The following is an 18,359-nucleotide window of genomic DNA, read 5'->3' as shown; positions in this document are numbered from 1 at the left end:
CATCCTGTGTTTACAGTTTTCCAAAACAAATGGCACTGTAGTCCTGTAGGTTAAACCTTGTTTATCCTAAAACAACAACAACAACCACAACTCTAGGAGTACACTGAATTCTTCCTCGAACAGTTCTGACAATCAGGCACGCACCAACTGTGCCTAATGCCAACACCGACACTCCTTTTATCTCCATCACACTCACTTGAACTGATTTACAATATAAAGCACCCAATGTAGCCCTTCCCCACCCCCAGGCAAATGAAGTATGGAAAACTTAAAACATTTAAAACACTGTATCATCCAACTGTGAGTTTAAGGAAGAAATGTTTATATGAATTAATTCCAGCGATGCTTAGATTCAGGCCTTGCTCAAACGCTGCTGGTCATAAACGTCCATCCGCATCAGCATTGAGTTACTGGAGGACCACCAGGAGCTGAGGAGTGGTCAAGTTTTAAATATCAGCAGAAAACCTTTTCTGAATGTTTCAAAACCTATTATTAGTTGGAAATTATCTAAATTCCATTGTTTGGGCCCTTGAGACAGCACAGTGGGTAGGGCCACTTGCTGTCAAGCCTGACAACTTGAATTTGGGACCCATATGGTAGAAGAGACTCCCAAGAGATTTCCCCTGACCTCCGCACTTGTTATGGTATATGTGCCATCATGAGTGTGCCCATCACACACAGTAGTAGTAATGATATTAATAACATAATATAAATAAAAATGGCTAGATATCCTCTACTCCGTGTGTGTGTGTGTGTGTGTGTGTGTGTGTGTGTGTGTGTGTATGTGTGTGTGTATGTGTGCATACTTGCATGCTCACCTAAGTCAAAGATTCAAACCCAGGGAAGGTTGCCGCTTCTTTGCTGCCCCAGAATAAGAGGAAGTTCTAACTATCTCTGGAGATGCTATTACCCTTGCCTTCTCTGGTCTGATAGCATTTTCCAGAACACAGTAATGTTTTTTTTTTTTTTTTTTTTTTTTTTGGTTTTGCCATCCTCATATGTATGTTTGATAACTGCTGTGAAACGGGCACTGGTCCCAACACAAAGCTCACATTAGTGAATACATAGCTATTCTGGAGTCTAGAAGAAAAGGCCCAGGAAAATCCTTAACAATCAAGACCTGGCAAGTCTATGAAGGACATAAGGGCAGTTGACTGGATGTGTGGGTGTAAAGCCACTCTGAAAAGGTGACATTTAATTTCAGACCAGCAGAGATGGAAAAGCAGGAAAAAGGGTGCTCCAGGCAGAGGAACCACATGCAAAGGCCTGGGTAGGGAAGCCCAGAAGGGCAGAAGGAACCAACAGATTCCAGGGTACCTGGACATCGTCAGCCAGGTGATAGGGACTAAAGCAACTTAGAGGTGAAAGGGTTTGTTTTCATTCAGAATTCTAGGTTTGTGTCCATTATGTCAGGTAATGCAAGGTGGTGGGAACTTGAAACAGCAGGTCACATGATATTTATAGTTAAGAACAGAGAGAATTGAATGCTTACTGGCTTTATATTGCTTAATTTACTCTTTACACTTAGTCTAAGACCCCTTGCCTAGGGAATAGTGCTGTCCATGGTGGGCTGGATCTTGCCATGTTGATTAGTATAATCCAGACAATCCATCACAGACATGTTCACAGATCAACTTAATCAAAACAATCTCTTACTGCCTTCCAGATGATCTACTGTATTAAGTTGACAGTTAAAGCTAACCATTACCCCAGGAAACAGAAGCAGCTTCAGGAAGGCACGACTTGCTAGCAGTCAGTGTCCATTCTACTGAGAAGTCAAATGAGGTCAAGGAGCAAAGCAACGACTTTAGCCATGCTGGGCATTGTTGGTGACTTTTATTTATTTATTTATTTATTTATTTTGGTTTTTCGAGACAGGGTTTCTCTATATAGCCTTTGGCTGTCCTGGAACTCACTCTGTAGACCAGGCTGGCCTCGAACTCAGAAATCCGCCTGCCTCTGCCTCCCAAGTGCTGGGATTAAAGGCGTGCGCCACCACCGCCCGGCTGTTGGTGATTTTTAGCAAGAGGGAGTTCAAGGACAGGGTGTCATTAGATGAGACAAGTCTGCAAACTGGGGAAGCAGTATAGCAGATCCCGGATAGTTGTTCAGAAAGTTCTGCCAAGTCACCAGCAGAAACATTAGCAGTATCTGGAAAAGAATATGAGGTCATAAAGGACAGTTGTTTTCAGACAGGAGTTCCTGGAATGTGTTTATATGCTGATGAAAAGACATCATAAGTGAGAGCAGAAGAGAGGAAGGATTAAGATACAACATCTTTAAGGGGGCAGAAGAACAAGGCTCGTGTAGGTATAAGATGAGGAGTAGTCTCAGAAATATGTAAATAGGAAAGATAAACAACATGTGAAATAAATCCATCCCAACTTTCTACCACTCCTTCCTCTTACCATTGTAAAATTAATTACAGGGATTGGTATAGCTTCAGGAACTCTGAAGGGTAGGGTGGTGGCCCTGAAATGTGGGGTGTATGAAGCTGGGTTGAACTAGACCTTGTGGGCATGAAGAATGTGAATCTGGAGGAGAGGGCGGGAAGTCAGCATCAGAAGATAGGGAGGTCGGACAGGAATGCAGAAGAGAGATGCAAGGAGGCGGGTACTGCTTGACGTCGGTTTGTATTTGCTCAGTGCTAGGTAGTGAGATTTGGAAGGATGCCATGAGGTTGCATGGGCAAATGTTCCTTCTGCACCTGTGAGGTCAAGCCCCAAATGCCAGACCACCATAGTGCACCAGTGTCTGATAGCCTAATGGGTATCCAAGCACATTTGCCTTCTGCTAGATTTGAAATTTTATGTAGAGAACCTAAGAATATTTAGGCTGTTTTTCATATTATGTATTTTAAAATATTGTTCCTAATATTTTTATGGATTGCTAATGGTTGCTGTATGACCTTTAACAGTGGCTCTGTGTGTTGAAATCAGATCATTGTCAGTATCTTTGGAGTTGATCCTAGTGTGGTGCTGGCTATTCTAAAGATCACAAAAATAGTATTTTCTTTTTTTAAAAAAAATATACACACACACAACATATAAAACCATTCATAGCCTCACTGCCCTGTGATCCTCTCTGTGGGTATATATGCGTTGCTGGGAACTGAAGTTAGGGCTTTATCCGTACACCGCACCACCAAGCCATTGTCCAGCCCAATAGTCGCTTTTAGTGTGTTACCATGTCTTATCTTTTTCCTGTGCATCTTTTCCTTCAAGTAGTTTTCTGCACCTGCTTTGTTAGTTTGTTTTTCATTTAAATTATTGTCTCCCAAGCATCTACCCATGTCATAAACATTTCTGAGCAGCAGATAACCCACAAGGGCAGACTTGCAGAGGGAGAGAGGAATTGCTATCAGGTGACGGAAAGGAAGTAGCTGGCACTGTAAGGATTGGGTCTGGTCCACCCTGCCACAGCTGTTTGGACACCTGAGAAATAAGGTGACCCTGACATTCCACAAGGGCTGGGCAGGTGCAGAAAATACCCCAAAGATACTAATGCTTTTCACTATCTCTCTCTGATAATCAATTGCAAAAAGGGAGAAAGAAAACTCTTTTTCATTTTTTATGTTTTTAAATTTGTCTATGTAGGGACCAAACCTCAGATATTCCTGTACCCATGAGGAGCTCTGCCTCTGTGCTATAGCTACAGTCCAAGAAAGTGTGTCTTTCTGTCTGTCTGTCTGGTTTTGTTTAAGAGTTCCTTTTGTAACATAGACTAGCCATGAACTTACAAGAATCTGTCTGTGCTAGGATTCAAGTCTAGTCCTGCATCACAATGCCTGACTCCTGCAATAAATCTTTTGTTGTCATTCCTGCTGTATGGTTTTGTCATTGTTGTTGTTGCTGCTGTTACTGCTGCTGCTGCTGCTGCTGTTCAAACAGGGCCAGACTAGTCAAAGCTAGTCTGGGACTCAACTGCATAAGTAGTCCAGATTCACCTTAAATTCAAGGTTATCCTCCTGCCTCAATCTCTCCAGTGCTAGAAATAGAAGTATAAACCACACACCAGCAAGAATGATCTTTTAGTAGAAACAGCAAGATGACTCAGCAGGGAAAGGCACTTCCAAAGGCTGGCAGCATGAGTTCAATCCCCAGAGCCTACATAAAAGAGTAGATGGAGAAACCCATCTACTGAGATAGAGTCTGAGCCACACGTGTGTACCGTGGCATGTGTGTGCTCCCTCACGCTAAGTTTCTTAAACCACACACACACACACACACACACACACACACACACGAAAGACTTTTAAAATAGAAATCAAAGAGGAGAATTATTTTTTACCTGCTAGAAGTGTTTGGAGCCAGGTGGGCATAGCTGTTTTTCTCCCGCATGTTTGACCTCTTTGAGACCACCTGGGACCACATCCATAGGACTTTGCTCCCCTTAAAATCAATTTTATGATTCCAAGTAAGCTGTTATCTCAGAAGAGCCTAGCCCATACTGATAACCGGTTTTCTTTCAGAGGCTTCCCCTGCTTAGCCCCTCCCACCTCTTCATCACAGTGTAAGCCTCCTCCTCTCTCTAAAGTCTGCTTCTACCGCTTCCATGTGTTTTGCCTGTTTTTACTACCCCCTCCCCCAGCTAACCCTACAGTTCAGTCCACTCACCACCTCCAATGCCCTGCTAATAAACTCCAGGTCTTTCGGCTCCAGCACACCAGACCTGCCCTATCTAACTGGCCTCAAATATTGCCTCTCCCGCATGCTGCTGGTTTTCGGCTACACACTCCACTCCCTGTCCCCAAATAAGCCTTGTAATTCCCTAACTGCATGCTTCCGACAGAGGCTAAAGGCCAGCTCTGAGCAAGCATGGAACTAAGCACTCTGAGGAATCCAGATATGCACAACCTAGAAGGTCATGGGGAGGGGACGATTCAAAAACAGAGTGCAGCCTATCACCACCTGCAAAGTTACCCAGCAGCTTGAGTCCACTTTGCTGCCTATGGAGTGGGCATCACTTACTTCTTGGTGAGGTTATGATAGGTTATCATAATCCAAAGGTGTAAGGAGCCGGGCTGACTGCTGAGGACATAGTAACCATTCTCCGTTTGGTAGCTCCTTTTTAACCCTCCCTCAATTCTTGGAGGACTGATAATTTTTTCAGCAGAAATGACAGGTGAGATGCATGGTATAAACAAGGAGACCTCAAAATCCAGAGAAGACAGCCATCCTCCTGAAGAGGCAGAATAGCGACAATGAAAGTGAGTCATAGAACTGCAGGAACAAAGGAGGAAGCTGACACATGACAAGGGGCCTCTCCCTCCCCTTCATTCTTTGTGAGCCTCCCTTGCTCCCTACTTAGGACTACAAGCTCACTCCATTCCTCTCTCTGCCCACACTTCTCTCCCACTTTGATGGTTCCCTATTTTGCCATATAAGGTATTAAATTCTCGCTCTTCTATCTGTGTGCTCCCAAGACCAGGACTCTACAAGGATTTGTGTATAGGTTGAATGTCTTTGGGACCACATCCCAGCTCCCTAAAGCCGTGTCCATCCGCCAATGAGTACATTCAGTTCTGTGGATGGGGATCACGTGATTTGCAAATGCTGGAAGTCTGGCGAAATCACGAAGTCTGTGGGATGTCAGATTTTCGGAGTTCTCCTTTAAATTCAGACATCTTGTGCCTTCATAGGAAGGGTGTATGCTAGGGGGAAAAAATTAATCTGGCATAAGAGAAGGATCTGCAGGGGAAAGAAATGGAAAGACAAGAGCCTTCTTGGTAATACAGGAGCTAGGTGAAGAACACCCACACCGGAAGAAGTGGGAAGGGACAAAGCAAACATTCCAACTGAGTTACCTCAGCAAGACTGTTTTCAAGGTCAACAAAAGACCTGAGAGACTTTACTGCAGTCAGGCGGGCACTGTCACATTGAGATGAAGAGTCAGGAAGCTGCTTCTGATTAACAGTAGTTGAAGACATCAGCAGCCCACCCCATGTGATCTCCCAGGGTTAAAGTTTACAACTATGGGCATTTTTCCACAAAGACACTCACATTTGTCTCATAGTTTTCTAACCATGTAAAAGGATGGCTGAGATGGCCAAAGAGATATAAAAGGAAGCTAATAATAAATTGTAAGCACGGTGGTCTAAAGGAAGCTATTAATTAGTACCTTTAAAAGACTGTTTTCTGAAGAAACAGCAATAAAAATTGATTTGACACTGAATCATCTTCGATTTCTATGTGTATTTGTAGCACAAATAAGACTTTGCAGGTTGTTATTTACAAACGAAGACCATCATACTCTTAGGAACTCTTGGACATACTGGTACTGCGCATGTCCTGTCTCATGATCTTTAATGTCTTCCAGGAGCCAGTTCAACGGACTCTGACAGTGAAAGCTTATCTTTCATATCAAAAGCTGGAGCTATGCCACAGTGAGTTGCCTTTGAGTCCCTTGATGACCCTTGTGACAAAGAGGGGTGACAGAGCCGCTGGGTTTTGAAGCCAGGTGTGCTGGGCTGGGTATGGTCAAGCTGTGTCTATCAGAGAGAGAGAGAGTGTGTGTTTGGAATTGAGATGCATTTTTTTTTTTTTAACTTTGTATGACTTTAAACTGTGGGTATGGGTTTCATTCTCACTATGCCAAAACTGAGCCAAGTGCCGTTAGCTTCAAAGACAACCTTTGAGCTGATTAAGTAAATGGCAAGACCAGTCACACTGAGAGAAAAATCAGTTACGTCCGAATGAGAATCAAAATGTCTAATTGAGCCAGAAATGGATTTTCTTTTGTTTGGATAAACATTTTTTGCTAGTTAGACCTTATATCTGAAAAAGCCAGAATTTGCTTATCCCTACAGAGATATGTGTTACTAAAATAATGTTACTGTCTCCTCTATTTTACAAAAGTATAGCCAAGTCTACCTGAGTTTGTAGAAAATTCCATTAATGGTTAGATGTGCTAACAAATGTTTTTAGTTGCTAGTAAATACATAACAGTTATATCTACAAAAAAAAAAAAAAAAAAAAAAAAAAAAAAAGCTAATTTTGCCAGGCAGTGGTGGTGCACACCTTTAATCCCAGCACTTGGGAGGCAGAGGTAGACAGATTTCTGAGTTCGAGGCCAGCCTGGTCTACAGAGTGAGTTCCAGGACAGCCAGGGCTACACAGAGAAACCCTGTCTCAAAAAAAACAAAACAAAAAAGCTAATTTCCCTGATTAGATCCTTACACATTAATATGAGTACTGTATTATAAGACTATTACAAAAATAAAATAATCACATGTAATTTGAAAAATCATGTCCACTCAACGTCATTTAATCACCATTGCTAAAGGAGATTATACAGTTGTACATTTGTCCTGATCTAAGTTAGAATTCAGATTCAGAGATTTTGCACTCTCTAGGCTACACTGAGCCTGCCAGTGGACTGCCCTAAGTCTTTCTCTTCTATAACACTAAAGTCTCGGCACTAAGAGAAGACAAAAATTCCAAGCCACTCTCAACAAAATTAGAAGTCAGCAAAAGCGACAGCTGTTAGCCCTAAAATAAACACTAAAACTGAGTTAACCATAGGACCCTAACCGTAAAGATGGCAAATATTTGCTAACTGATAAAGACTGAAGCTTCCCCAGTTCTTATTTTCTCTTGGGATTTAAAACAAAATAATACCTTAAAAAATCTTTATCGGTGTGAGTCGCCTCTGGCTCATTCTTGTTCTTCTGTGTGTTTATTAAAGTCTGTTCTGCCCATGCCCTGACAGTACAGCTCTTTTGGCCATTTGTTTTGGTAAGTTCTAACTTCTGAAACAAATTTTATTGGAAGTAGACCAGGTCTACAAAAAGAAACCTAAGTCTTTTGTAAAAATATTTTAAAGAACAATTACTGATATTAAAACACACACACAACAACAACAACATAAAGCTTCTAACACTCGATTCCCTGTTTTCCAGAGCTCAGAAGAAAACAACGTCCGTCTCCTTGACAATAGGCTCCTCATCTCCAAAGACAGGCGTGACCACAGCCGTGATTCAGCCCTTATCTGTGCCAGTCCAACAGGTAACTGTGCCTCCGGCCTTCAGGGAACTGAGTTCAGGAGCAAGCAAGCCCTTCTGTTTTAAGAATAGGAAGTTGATTCTGACTGACACATTCTCGTGCAATATTTTCTGAGGAAAAAAAAAAAACAATTGAAGGGAAAAAAACTAATGGTTAATGTTCTCACTTTTGATCATTAAGAATAATCTGTAGCTGGGCAGTGGTGGCACACGCCTTTAATCCCAGCACTTGGGAGGCAGAGGCAGGCAGATTTCTGAGTTCAAGGCCAGCCTGGTCTACAGAATGAGTGCCAGGACAGCCAGGGCTACACAGAGAAACCCTGTCTTGAAAAAAAAAAAAAAAAAGAAAGAAAGAAAGAAAGAAAGAAAGAAAGAAAGAAAGAAAGAAAGGAAAAGAAAAGAAAGAAGGAAGGAAGGAAGGAAGGAAGGAAGGAAGAAAGAAAGAAAGAAAGAAAGAAAGAAAGAATAATCTGTAATCACAGCCACACTATCTATAAATCAACAGCCATTTCAAATAGGAATTTCTGAGCCGATAATAAGATAGTAACATCAGCCTTAGCTCTGACTGTCCCAGCTGTCCTTTCTTCCAGTTAGCCTATCTCATTAGCTTATTTAAAGAGACCAGTAAAGTTCATGCACCAACAGGAAGTGTTCCCATCTCAGAAGGCCAAACAGTATGGCTTCGAAAAAAAAAAAAAAAAAAAAAAAAAAAAAACAATTCAAACTCTTTGATTCCACTATACTGTTTTTAAATATTGATTTGAGGTCAGTGTGAGACTGTTTTATCAAAGAAAGAACACATCGTAAGAAGGGACTGTAGTGGATTTTCTTTCCAAACACCGGCAGCATTGCTCCTTGAGTAAAAGACAAATTCAAATGACTGTAAAGAATTGATACGATGTAAATCTTTAAGGACAAATGTAGTCGAAGGTTTCCCAGACACTCCTGGTAAGTAAACCCATTCCAGTTAGGAGGTTTGTCTCGTGTGTATCCTATGGCCTTCCATGAGTTTTTATTATCCACGATATTATCAGGATCATAAGTACCACATGCCATACCAAGTAACATGTAAAAGACAAACTTGGTAGAGAAAAGACAATTGTGTTCATAAACTTGAGAGGAACCAACAAGAATAAATGGCCCAGAAATGGCAACCATGATAGATATTTCTTTAAACCACTCAACCTGGGTTCTCATTCAAAACCAAGGGTAGTTTTCATTCAAGAATTTGGCTTTTAGTTATCAACTAGTATTTTTTAATTGGTTATTATATTTATTTACATTTCAAATGTTATCCCCCTCCATGGTTTCCCCTCTGCAAACCCCCATCCCATCCCCCATCCCTTCTACCCCACCCACCCACCTACCCACTCCCACCTCACTGTCCTAGCATTCCCCTACACTGGGGCATCGAGCCTTCATAGGACTAAGGGCCTTCCCTTCCACTGATGCCAGATAAGGCCATCCTCTGCTACATATGCAGCTGGAGCCATGGGTTCCTCCATGTGTACTCTTTGGTTGGTGGTTTAGTCTTTGGGAGCTCTGAGGAGTCTGGTTGGTTGATATTGTTTTTCTTCCTATGGGGTTGCAACCCTTTCAGCTCCTTCAGTCCTTCCCCTAACTTCTCCACTGGGGTCTCTGTTCTCAATCCTGTGGTTGGCTGCAAGCATCTGCATCTGTATTGGTCCGGCTCTGGCAGAGCCTCTTGGAGACAGCTATAACTGTTAGCAAACACTTCTTGGCATCAGCAATTGTGTTTGTGTTTGGTGTCTGCAGATGGGATGGATCCCCAGGTGGGCAATCTCTGGATGGCCTTTCCTTCCGTCTCTGCTCTACGCTTTGTCCCTGTATTTTCTTTAGACAGGAACAATTCTGGGTTAATATTTTTGAGATGGGTGGGTGGCCTCATCCCTCAACCGGGGGCCATGCTTAACTTCTGGATATGGTCTCTACAGGTTCTCTCTCTCCTTTTTTTGGGTATTTCTGCTACTGTCATCCCCATTGGGTCCTGGGAGCTTCTTGCTTTCCTGGCATCTGGGACTTTCTAGTGGCTACCCCCAGTTCCCCATCCCCCACTGCTATGCAACTCCATTCAATTTCCTGTCTCTCAGTCTTCTCCTCCATCTCCTCACACACCTGATCCTGCCCCCACTTATGAGCTAGTATTTATCTGAATGCTAAGCACTATGCTAGATATTTCATAGCAGAAAGCAGAAGTCATCAGGGCCCATTCCTTCCCAGTCTATAGAATAGGCTGGGCAAAACTCCAGATGCTTCTCAATATGGCCAAATTTCTCGTGAGATACAGATGAGAAGGACATACATTGATGTGTAGATGCAAACGCTACAGTGATGCGTAGAGCACGTTGTCAATGGCTCTTTATTTCTACAAGAACTCTTGAGGAATGCATCCTAGTTTATGAATGCATCCAGATGTGAGGTTGAAGTGCTTATCATTTCTTCCTTACAGCCAATGAGATGAAAAGTTTAATATATGGGAGCCAGAGTTCCTGGGTTCAAATCCCAGCTCCACACACTTACTGAAGGGACCTCTCTGGCCCTAATTACTTTGTCTGCAAACTGGAGATGATAAGACCAGCAGTCTCCCAGGGGTGCTGTGAAGAGTTTCTGAGTTTGTTTTCATGTGAAATTCCAAACAGTGTCTGACCCAGGGTGATACTACTAGAAAAGTGTCCGTGTATTCTTTGGATGTGAATGATAGTGAAAAGTAAGATACAGACCTCCCAAAACACAAGCCAGTAAAATGTATTCCTGGGACAATGAATAAGATCTGTCACTGCCATAGTATCTCCACAGAACTATTCAGACGATTGTTATCAGATTGCTATCAATTTATAAGTGAGTCCAGATTACTTGAAAATAAGCAATTTTACACACACACACAAATTCCATTTACTGCTTTTTATTTTCCATTCACAGCTCTGAAATCTTTTACTTCCCCTGAGATGAATGCTATTCAGTAACAGTTTCAGTACCTTGAGTTTTTTTTTTATACATCAATAAATGAGTTTTATTTCTTTCACTCATATTTTCTATCCTCCTTTATTGAAAGAGTTCACATTAAAAATAAGATTGGCAGATGTTTCCATTACTTACTTTACCCTTCATTGCCAATAGCTTATCCTTTTGATTCAATGAATCCGGTCTGTATTTTAAAATAAAATATAGTGTCTGTGAGAATGTCTTAACAGACCCCTGTGGAAGTCCCACACACAGAAATCCATTTGGTAATGGCATTTAAAAGCTCTCAGATTCCCCCAAGACCCAGGGAGCTCTTGCCTCCAATATCCTTTTGAACAGAGAAGAGTAACAGATGTGAAATTAGGGGCAGAACAATGTCTGTGCTGTAAGAGTAGACTAGTGGGTAACGTATGGCGACACTTCCATACCCTGGAATCATTCATGTGGAGCAGTCCCCACAATGAAAGGCTTCTTTAGCTCATCTCTTTCAGAGATTTATAGATCAAGAATCTGATCCATGTGTCTCTGCTCTTTCAGGTTCACAGTGCTACTTCATATCTCTGCCGACCTGACGGAACCACCATGGGCTGCCTTCTTCCTGTTTTTACTAAGGTCTGACATCTGGAAGTCTCGTTCTCCATGTTTTCTTTAGTGCTTAAATTTCATTCACATGTGACTTTATGTAGCAGCCCTTAAGATTTGAAATGAAGATATTAATAGGCAGATCATCATGGTTACCTTAGGGGATAGGTAGGTATCAGTCGAATAATGACTGTATGGCTATTTTCTTATGCGAGATTGAGAAACACAGTTGTATGTAGGTGAAGACAAACATCTGACCTAGTGGGAAAGCCAACAGCGGTAGGAATAATTTAGTGTTTAATTGTTTTCTTTCTTTATAGCTAGATGGACATGGTGGCATATAACTGTAGTCCCAGCACTTGGAGGCAGAAGTTCAAGGCTTTTTAAGAGTTGGGAGGCCAGGACTGGTCCTATACAATGAATTCCAAGACTCAATCAACTTTCTTTTTTACCATCAAGGAAACCTTTTGAAATATCTAGGAAGCTTTACAGAAAAGAAAAAAAAAAAAAAAAAAAAAAAAAAAAAAAAAAAAAAAACAGCCCAAGCAAACAAAGAAGAAAAGTGATTTTTCCATTGTTTTAAGTTGGAGATTTACATTGCCAAGTTGCATGAGTCCCATGTCATTGAATGACTACAGAAGTCAAAAACCAGTCCATGCAGATTCTCTTTTTGTCTTTGTGTTTTTGGAGAAAGTGTAAAACTTTATTGATGGACATTTTAAAAGACCAAATAAGAGGAAAGATAAGCCATGCTCACGTAGAAAGTCTAATGAATGAAGTCCTTAGTCCCCCGACATAGGATATATTTTGCAAATTTTGCTGAACTCTTAACAAGTTCCTTGTTTCTATCCATTTGTTTGATACAGAATTTAGCAACTTGGTTCTAAAAGTTATGTTGTAGGGGGGGAAAAAAGTTAATGCAACTAGCCAGGGTTCTGCTGAAGAGATCAACGGGGCACCATTATGAAAGAAGTAAATTTGTCCTGTAAGATACCAAGGTTCTCTAAAGGTCTGTTAGCTATAGTAAAATTTGGGCATCCCTAATCTGAAATGCTTTAAAAACTAAAACTGCATATTGACTGATGCCTCAAGTGAAAGATCCTGTCCTCGGCCTCATGACGTGACAATCTCAGTCAATGCATGGGTGTACTCTAAACACCATATAAAATTCCCTTGGGACATGTGTATTAGGGATTCAGAAAACATTAATGATTTTCATGTTTGCTTGTGCCCTGTCTTCTTGTGTTTTCTGTTGCTGTGATAAACACCATGATCAAAAGCAACTTGGGGAGGAAAAGGTTTATTTGGCTTACACTTCCAGGTCACGACCCAACATAGAGGGAAGTGAGAGCAAGAACTCAGGCAGAAACCAAGGAGTGATTGTGCCTACTGGCTACCTCCCTAGCTTCTGCTCAACGGGCTTTCTTAAGCAACTCCTTGCAGAGCAATTGGTACCACCTATAGTGGCCTGAACCCTCCTACATCAGTCAGTAATCAAGAAATACCACACTGACCCATCCACAGGACAGTCTGATGAAGGCAGTTCCTCAGTTGAAACTCAGCAAGTAATTCCAGGCCAACAGAAGCTAACTAGGAGAGATCCTATGCCCACGATATTCCCATGTATATGTAAACATTGAATATTTAAAATAAATCCAAACCCCAAATCCAAAACACTTTTGGATAAAGGCATGAGTCTCTTCAAATTGCTGAGGAGTCAGAATAGCACCTGCAGAGATATTCTAATAACTACAGGCATATAGAGACACTTGGGGACACAGTGGATTCTTTAGTTGGCTAAAAATAAAATAAAATAAAAAGTGGAACTCTATACTTTTCACAAAAAAAAAAAAAAAAATTCAAGTAAGCTGAAGATACATGAGAAAATAACTTTATAATACTCTGATGATGCCCTGAGTGGCTCTCGGGCATCATCCCTGCCCTCAGGAGGCTGCAGTCAAGAGTGTTGTGAGTTCAAGACCAGCCAGCTGTGCTGTGAGTTCAGCCTGGACTAGAGAGTGTCAACCCTCTCAAGAAAGAAAGACGGAGATGGGGAGAAGGAATTTCTGTCAGGCCACACCAAAAGCAGCTTTGCTATCTTTGTGTAGGGAAGTGGATCTATTTTGCCTCTGAAGCCTGACTGAATCCAAGCTTAGTAGCGGCCTCTTTCTATGCAGTCACTGTTTTCCCACTGAGCGTAGAAAACAAATGATAGCAGTTGAAACGCCTCTCCAAAAAAAAAAGCTAGAAACAATAAAAGCAAAGAAATTTTTTAAGACCCTAACAAACCTAAGCCTCTAGAACAGATATTTTCTTCTGATGCTCTGAGCAGGGACGGCCTAGAGGGCACGCGCCCACAGCCAGCATGAAGTGGAAGCTTTCCACAGCCAACTTCTCAAGGGCATCTCTGGAAGACTGTGTTAAATCATGCCGTGTTAAACCACGACTCAGCTGATTTGGGGGCACCTGAGGCAAACACACCCTTTCTCAGGCTTTTTTTTTTTTTTTTTTTTTAATTGTTGTTGTTGTTGTTGAAGTCATGATCTTACTACTTAGCCCATGCTAGTCTCCAACTCATAATCTTCCCATCTCAGTTTTCTCAGTGCTGGGATTTTAAACATTGCGCCACTATGACCAGCCTTCACGTGACTCTTCTTTTAAATAGATCAAGTCCATGTTAGGGGTACAGGTGGAGGAACACAGAGGTGCCATTTAGATTTCCTTTATCCCAAGGTCAAACACTTCCTCTGTCATGACCTGGCATGTGTAAATGTAAGATTCCTTCCTGGACACCAAGAACGTCCTCAACATCAAGAACTGAAAGCTCAGATTCCTCCATTGCAATCCAACTGCTAGGTTATAGACACTGTTAGCAGTCATCTCCCTGCCCTCCCCCCCCCCCATCACCACACATATAAATCGAACATGAAGTGTTCTATGTACTAACAACATAGCTGGGAAATACTACTTTTAATGTGTGTTGCTTGTTTTTTTTTAGAAATCAAAGACAGAGAGTGTGTGGAAGTCCTGTGTGCGTGTGTGCCCTCTGACTTGGTGCCTGGTGTGGCAAGACTGCTTTCTGCAGGATGCATCTCTTCCCCGCAACTGCTTTCTCCTTTTCCCTTTAAGCGGCTTTTGTCTGTGGTTTGCAGCATCCTTTTTAGGCCATGGTTTAGTGGAGCAGGTTTAGACAACAATCCTGCATCTGCTCTTAACTCAGCTGGCCCTTGGACTCATCACCCTGATTCTTTGGCATTCCTCTTATGCCTGGCGGTGACAGTGCATAGCAAGTGGGCTCTTCCTGTCAAAAAAGTGCCTCCATCTAGTTCCTCATGTTACTCTAAGATTCCCAGCATGGTTAACAGGATGGCTACTCCAGAAGGCTTTTCTTTCCTTAGACCATTCCAGGGAATCGCAATGCCAAGTGAACATGATCTGTGTTGACAGGTCTTTATATGGATCCTGAAACATCTAGGGTTCCCAGATGATACACTGAGTGATGATTTAGATGGCTAAGCACAGCTTCTGAAGGTCGATTCTCATCATTCTGAGGGTCTCTCCTTATATTTTTAAAGCTTGTTTGTCTTAATGGCTTACTGGGCTTAACCATCCATGATTGTGTGTGTGTGTGTGTGTGTGTGTGTGTGTGTGTGTGTGTGTGTGTGTGTCTGTGTGTGTCTGTGTCTGTGTCTGTGTCTGTGTGTATCTTTGTGTTTGCATGTGTGTGCCTCTCATACAGTAGAAGGCAAGCTGGAACTAAAATCTAGGAGCCAGCATAGATTTCTGTCTCTCTTTATTGATAGGCATCTATGCATTTGCTATCTCTCTTGCTTTTAAACACAAAGGGGAAAACCACATAATGTTAGGAATAGATCAGATCTCCTTTGATGCCTAAAAGCTCAAGCATGAAAAATATTTGGGTGTCGTTTGTTATAGACCAGATTTAGCTTCCCGGGGATATTTCATAGGTTGGCTCATAGAAAGCTGGACCGCACACTGTGTTTTGAAACACTAAATTAACTCATCTCTGGCTACACTCATAAACTACAAAACATTTACTTAAAAGTCAGAGATCTTCTAGGGCTAGCATCATATTCCATCTGATAAAGTCACTTTTTACCAAGCCTGAGTTTATTCCCTGGGACCCACATGGTAGAAGGAGAGAACCAACTCCCACAAGTTATCCTCTGGTATGAGTGTACCCCAGTCCCACACACAGTGAATCAACAAATATAGTAAAACATGAAAACATATTCAAAGCTAGCTACTTGCTACACTTTAAAACACAAATGGAGAAAAGAATGCAATCATTAGTTGATTTTTTTTTTTTTAAGAAAAAGTCTCAAGTAGCCCAGGATAGCCTCAAATTCTCAATATAGCTGAGGAGCACTTTAAACTTCTCATCATCCAGCATCTACTTCTGTTTGTGCTGAAAATAAATGAAATTTCAAACATAGTAAGTAAGCTCTCTATCATCTCATCTCCAACTTCAACCCCAGTAGTTGATAAGCCTTAAACATATATATATATATATATATATGTTTATATATATGTTTATATATATATATGTTTAATAATAATATATATATATTATATATTTCAATATATATGGTATATATTGAAATATATATAATATATATTTTATTATTAAACCATATATATATTTCAATATATATACCATATATATTGAAATATATATATAATATATATATTTTATTATTAAACATGTATATATATACCATATATATTGTATTATTATATATATTTCAATATATACCATATATATGGTATATATTGAAATATATATGGTATATATTGAAATATATATAATAATACAATATATATGGTATATATTGAAATATATATAATAATACTATATATATGTATATATATATATATACATATATATAGTATTATTCTTAACGTCCCAAAACCAGACATTATTCTTATACTTTAATAATTCACTGGCAAATACTGTGGGCTTTTAAAATATGCACAGTGCTTTAACATATATCCTACAAAACATTTGCTGAAGCACGTTATCCTCTTTCCATTTGCTGTAAGATTTATGACTAGCTGTGCTCCCCACAGACCATTAAAACACACAGAAAACAAACCTTCCCAAAGTCCACACATTTCCTGATGAATTCTGTCCGTTAGCTTGTTTATAGGTATGGGTTTGTTTTTTTTTTTTAAATCATGACTTAATTATTTCAAAAGACCAACACACCTTATAAGGTATGTCAATCTAGAAAAATCTAAGTCTAGTAAAATTATCAAAGAGTCTGAATGAGGGGATAGTTCCTATCACTAGTTAATCTCGACGGAGGGGGGGGGAAGTAGGGAGAGGACATAAGTAAGGAAATTGTTAGCATTCTGGCATTTAATAACAAGTACAAAAACTTCACCTCTTTGCATCCATAAAGCTAAATTAATTTATCTTTTGCATCATAAAAATTTATTAGCCTGCAGTTGGAGTAGGGTCAGGACAACAAGTCAGTTACAAGAGAGGCAGAAACGAAGGTCAATAAGGAAGCCATGCAGCCGTGCAGCGGGTTGTATTATTTGACTCAGAATTTTGAACTGAAAAAAAAAAAATGCCAAATGCCAAACCTCTTAGCTTCATAAACCTGATGTAGGAAGCTGGTGAAGCAGAGGTGGCGGGAGCACGTGAAAGGGTGGGGGCCTGCCAAAACAAACTGAGTCTTTCTTCTCATCTGGCTTCCCTAAGGATCTGCAGTCATTTGGAATATAATTGTTTTGGAAGCCTCGCATCCCACCAGCTTGCCACTAAATGTAGATAAAGGAAAGAAAGCGGCAGCTGTTACCATCAAATTCCACAAATAAGAAGGGTCAGTACAAATCTGTAAACAGCCCCGGAAGGACCACAAGCCTTATGGTAACCTCGTCTAATCTCATGACCCAGAGATCTGTGAGAAGCTGGTGACCAATGGGCTTAAAGGAATTCACCCTTGCCTGGGACTGCTGCGATTATTTTCTGAACCCCATTGTGGATGTTTTGTTCCTCCGGGGTTTTGTCTAAGGTCTGGCATTTTTCTACCCTATTGTGAGGTTGTTCAAGGGGGCGTGAAGTCTGAGAGGGTCACTTGCTTCTTGAATTTCAGGAACTCCAGAACACGGCAGCCTCTGAGGGCCAGGTGGTAGTACTGGAATGCAGAGTGAGAGGAGCGCCCCCGCTGCAGGTCCGGTGGTTCCGGCAGGGGACTGAGATCCAGGACTCTCCAGACTTCAGAATTCTCCAGAAAAGTAAGGAGAGGTGTCCGCTGTCCCGAGTTTCAGTTGGATTTTCTCTGGTTCCAAGAGAACTAAAAAGGACTTGCATGGGCTGTTTTGTGTTTTCAAAGTGAAATGAGATTAGATAGTCCATAATGCATGTGCAGGGAGTTAAACTAATGTAACTCAACACCTCCCTGCCGCCCCCCTCCCCTTCCTCACAACACCTTGTAAAAGTGGGATCAAAAGAACTTCTGTGGTTGCTCAGCTACAGATCAAACACCAATGTGTCATCTCCTTCTATACAGGCTTTTGGTTACATAGTGTTGGTCACCTTGTTCAGCTGAAATGCCTAGCGTAAAATATCTATTTCTTTCAGTAATGCCTTCAAACATCTCCTGTCATTGTTTGTTAAATGGTAGGATACTCCCTGCATTAAAAGGGCTAGGGTAGATGTTCTTTTTTTGTTCAAGGTATTCATAGGGTTGGTGCTTGACGCTGGAATTTGCCCCACAACCTCTTCCAAAATGCTACTTTGTAAAATACACAAGAGAATTGG

At 41.1% G+C, this 18,359-nt stretch overlaps 1 protein-coding gene across 4 annotated transcripts in view; it reads left to right on the top strand.

Annotated features, from left to right (window-relative positions):
* Window positions 1–18,359, top strand: part of Palld (palladin, cytoskeletal associated protein) — a 386,960-nt gene that overhangs the window by 174,658 nt on the left and 193,943 nt on the right. For all 4 annotated transcript variants that reach the window (XM_076914188.1, XM_076914187.1, XM_076914189.1 and 1 more), the window contains 4 exons: window positions 6,319–6,385; window positions 7,901–8,006; window positions 11,522–11,596; window positions 17,692–17,833. In XM_076914188.1, the coding sequence (XP_076770303.1) occupies window positions 6,319–6,385; window positions 7,901–8,006; window positions 11,522–11,596; window positions 17,692–17,833 (390 nt within the window). The remainder of the gene's footprint in view (window positions 1–6,318; window positions 6,386–7,900; window positions 8,007–11,521; window positions 11,597–17,691; window positions 17,834–18,359) is intronic.

Source organism: Arvicanthis niloticus, chromosome 16 (assembly GCF_011762505.2).
Source record: "Arvicanthis niloticus isolate mArvNil1 chromosome 16, mArvNil1.pat.X, whole genome shotgun sequence".
Taxonomy (NCBI): Eukaryota; Metazoa; Chordata; class Mammalia; order Rodentia; family Muridae; genus Arvicanthis; species Arvicanthis niloticus.
The sequence above is the reverse complement of the archived record's forward strand: the minus strand, read 5'-3'. Positions and strand labels throughout refer to the sequence as shown.